The 4,244-nt window shown below is 33.1% G+C and overlaps 3 protein-coding genes across 3 annotated transcripts; 2 read left to right on the top strand and 1 right to left on the bottom strand.

Annotated features, from left to right (window-relative positions):
• Positions 1 to 57: 57 nt before the first annotated feature.
• CBG24475 lies at positions 58 to 2,241 on the top strand (the record flags this gene model as incomplete). Its single annotated transcript, XM_045241024.1, has 3 exons — positions 58 to 153; positions 247 to 558; positions 1,864 to 2,241. The coding sequence occupies 3 exons, from the start codon at positions 58 to 60 to the stop codon at positions 2,239 to 2,241; spliced, it is 786 nt and encodes a 261-aa protein (XP_045091343.1).
• Positions 2,242 to 2,785: 544 nt separating this feature from the next.
• On the bottom strand, positions 2,786 to 4,207 carry CBG24476 (the record flags this gene model as incomplete). Its single annotated transcript, XM_002648264.1, has 2 exons — positions 2,786 to 3,072; positions 3,838 to 4,207. The coding sequence occupies 2 exons, from the start codon at positions 4,205 to 4,207 to the stop codon at positions 2,786 to 2,788; spliced, it is 657 nt and encodes a 218-aa protein (XP_002648310.1).
• CBG24477 lies at positions 3,448 to 3,687 on the top strand (the record flags this gene model as incomplete). Its single annotated transcript, XM_002648265.1, has 1 exon — positions 3,448 to 3,687. A coding segment is annotated over one exon (240 nt), but the record flags the coding sequence as incomplete, so codon positions are not given.
• Positions 4,208 to 4,244: the final 37 nt, after the last annotated feature.

A 4,244-nucleotide genomic window follows, 5' to 3' on the forward strand; every position in this document is an offset into this window, starting at 1 on the left:
TCCAAAATTATTAAATTCATTTTTTAAATAAAATATTGAAAATCAGTTGCAAAAACGATGCAAGGAGGAAGAAGAGATAATTGGATAACGATTCAAATCATTAATTTTTTGATTTTTGGAATTTCTGTTCAAGCTGGGAAACCAAATATTACGGTAGGTCATTGTTATAATTTCGCAAAAAAAAAAATTAAAAATTACAAATTTTTGAATTTTCGGTTTTTTCAATTTTCAACTCAAAATTTTCAGCTCTGTCGTGATGTCCCATCGACATGGTCCAACATCTCAACACCAGAAGTAGTTGTGCTCCGTGAGCACAATCTAGACGACATTCGAATGACGTCAGCATTAGACGACGTGGAATGTTGGATTCAGAAGAAGTTCCACGTGGCAAATCAAGAAGTGGTGCGAGTGGAAACGAAAGGAGATAATGAGACAATTTGCTACGCGATTAGTACGGTAGATGTGAAGAGAGGACAAATGATTGTGGTGATTAGTGAAGGACAAAGTGCTCAGAATTGTACACCGAATATTTATGGACCACTTCCCAATGTTTTGAATGTAAGGAGGGATTTTAAAAATATGTTTGAAATATCTGGAATTCCAGAAAAATTAGAAAATCTGAAAATTCCAAAAATTTCCAAAAATTCTGGAATTCTGGAATAGAGAAATTCTGAAAATCGAATATTCTGAAATTCGGAAATTCTGAAATTCTGAAATCCTGAAGTTCTGAAATTCTGAAATTCTTAAATTCGGAAATTCGGAAATTCTAAAATTCCGAAATTCTGAAATTCGGAAATTCTGAAATTCTGAAATTCTGAAACTCTGAAATTCTGAAATTCTGATTTCAGATCAAAATGTTCATCGACGGATCAAAAAACTCCTCAGTTCGTCGCATGGAAATTTCGTTTCAAAAACCCGGTGGCCATTTGGGTGTCCAATTTGAATTTCATCGGAGTACAGTGGTTTCGAAAATCCAGAAAACGATTCGATTCTTTTTTGAATTGAATTCTGAAAATTCGGAATATTCTGAATTGATTTCTGGAAACTTTTGGACCCCAAAAATTCGGCTGCCACCTGCCACGTGGCAATTTCAGAAAATTATGGAAAAAATGGACCAGACGATTCCGTGGTGGGTGATACTGTCGGTGATGCCAATGGTCTTCTTTGGAATTTCGGTTTCGTGCTATTTGGTTATTCAACCGGTTTGTTTTCTTCTTAATTTTTGAAACTCTGAAATTCTGAGATTCTGAAATTCTGAGATTCTGAGATTCTGAGATTCTGAGATTCTGAAATACTGAAATTCTGAAATCCTGACATTCTGAGATTCTGACATTTCGAAGTTATCGGAATTTTTCGATAATTTGAAAATTATAGAATTTTCGGAATGTTCGGGATTTCTGTATTTTTCTAAAATTTCTGGAACTTTTGGAATTTTTCAGATTCCTCGGAATCTCTGAAACTTTCGTAATTTAAAGCTCTGGAATTTTAGAATTTTCCGATTTTTTCTCGAGACTTTCACATTCTTCGAAAATTTTGAATATAGAAATTTTTTTTTCGAAATATCTTTTTCGAAAATTTTGGTTATTCTGATATGTCGGGATATCAATTTTTCAAAAAATCCAAAAAATTGAAAATTCCAAAAATTCAAGAATTCAAGAATTAAAAATCAAAATATATCTGAAATCTAAAATTCTGAAATTGCAAACACACAATTTCGAAATTTGATCAAATTCAGAATCCCGGAATAACTAAAATTTCAGAAAAACTTTAGAAAAATCAGAATGTTGGAGAATGTTGAGGATATCAAAATTCTCGTAATTTCATAATTTTTTAATTTTCCAAAAAATCTGAAATTCCTTTCAGCGTGGCGGTCTAACATACACCGACGAAGAAGTCGATTTTCAAATTCAAGAAGTCGATTCGGCTTCTCGTGTCAACGTCATCCAACCACCAGCACCTCTTCAGAATCTCTCATTTAAAACTGCTCAAGCTCTGCCACGAACGTCTTCAAAAACGACGACGTCGTCTTCTGAATCAGATGACGTGGAACCACCGATGAGAACGGCCAAGGAGGAGACAGAAAACCACCCGAAAACTGCAATTTCCGGAGAGATTCCCGAAAAAATGAATACAGCAATTTCGGAAAAATCAACGAAAACTATGCGTCTATCGGCTACTGTAACTAATACTACTGCTGGAAATTCGGCTGAAACGATTTCTTTGAAAACTGGAAGAGATTAGAATAAATGTTTTTTTTTCTCTTGAATTTGGATTTTTTGGATTTCTCAAGAAATTCGAAGTTTTGGAACTTTTGAAAATTTTCGGAATTTGGAATTTAGGATCTTTGTTTATTGTCAGATTTTTTTTGAGTAGGAATTTTCGATTTTCGGATTCTGAAACTTTGTGCTTCTGAAATTGTGAAGTTCTGAAATTCTGAAATTCAGAGATTCTGAGATTCGGAAATTCTGAAATTCTGAGATTTTGAGATTCCAAGATTTTAAGATTTTAAGATTCTGAGATTCTGAGATTCTGAGATTTTGAGATTCCAAGATTCTAAGATTTTAAGATTCTGAGATTCTGAGATTCGAAAATTCTGGGATTCTGAGACTCTGAGAATCTGAGATTCTAAGATTTTAAGATTCTGAGATTCTGAGATTCTGAGATTCCGAGATTCTGAGATTCTAAAATTTTGAGATTCTAAGATTCTAAGATTTTGAGATTCTGAGATTCTGAGATTCTGAGATTCGGAAATTCTGAAATTCTGAGATTTTGAGATTCCAAGATTCTAAGATTTTAAGATTCTGAGATTCTGAGATTCTGAGATTTTGAGATTCCAAGATTCTAAGATTTTAAGATTCTGAGATTCTGAGATTCGAAAATTCTGAGATTCTGAGACTCTGAGAATCTGAGATTCTAAGATTTTAAGATTCTGAGATTCTGAGATTCTGAGATTCCGAGATTCTGAGATTCTAAAATTTTGAGATTCTAAGATTCTAAGATTTTGAGATTCTGAGATTCTGAGAACTGAGATTCTGAGATTCTGAGATTCCGAGATTCTGAGATTCTGAGATTCTGAAATTTTGAGAATTTTTGAATTTTAGAATTTCCAGATTTCAGATTCAGGATTTAGAATTTTTGACATTCTGAAATTCTGAATTTCAGAATTTCGGAATTATTGAAAACTATAAAATCCTGAGAAATCTGGGTTTCAGACCTTAAAAACTTGAAAGCTCTGAAATTTCGAAATTTCAGAATTTCAGAATTTCCCTGAAATAGTTCCCAATTCTCTCCGATCAAAAATCACTGATTATATTTTTTTTTTCGGCGAATCTCATTGTTATTACTTCCTTATCACTTCCTTCCTTGTCTTATCAACTGCCTCTGATCTAATTTTTTCCGTATAAAAAGGATCAGAATATCTGTTGAAAAACAAATTCTTGATTCAAAATGGTTTTTCTCCTATTGCTCATCTTTATTTCTACCGTACTGTCTTCTCAAGAACTGTATGCACCACCAATTCTTGTTGGTGGATCCTATGTGCTTTCTACAAATTACGAAGGAGCCAAAAATTCTTCGACTGGAATTAAAAGATTATTGAATTCTGAAACTGAGGACACATGGCAAGTTTTTCATTTTTGTACAAAAGATGGGCAGAACAAGGACAAGTGTGGCGCATGGGTGGATAAGGTGATTTCGAAATTTTGAAAAATTGAAATTCTGAAATTCTAAGATTCTGAGATTCTGAGATTCTGAGATTCTGAGATTCTGAAATTCTGAGATTCTGAAATTCTGAAACTCAAAAAAATCTGAAATTCAGAAATGTTGAGATTCTGTAACTTCGAGACTTTGAAATTATGAAAATCTGAGATCCTGAGATTCTGAGATTTTGATATTCTGAGATTCTGAGATTCTGAGGTTCTGGGATTCTGAGATTTTGAAATCCTGGATTTCTGAAATTCTGAAATTCTGAAATTCTGAGATACTGAGATTTTGAGATTCTGAAATTCTGAGATATTGAGATTTTGAGATTCTGAGATTCTGAGATTCTGAGATTCTGAGATTCTGAGATTCTGAGATTCTGAGATTCTGAGATTCTGAGATTCTGAAATTCTGAGATTCTGAAATTCTGAGATTCTAAGACCCTGAAATTTGGAAATTCTGAGGTTCTGAGATTCTGACACTCTTGAAATTTGCAAGAATTCTGCATTTCTGAAATTGTGATATTTAGACAATTCCGAAAAATT

The sequence above is a fragment of the Caenorhabditis briggsae genome (genome assembly GCF_000004555.2).
Source record: "Caenorhabditis briggsae AF16 supercontig from assembly CB4, cb25.NA_169, whole genome shotgun sequence".
NCBI classification, from domain to species: domain Eukaryota; kingdom Metazoa; phylum Nematoda; class Chromadorea; order Rhabditida; family Rhabditidae; genus Caenorhabditis; species Caenorhabditis briggsae.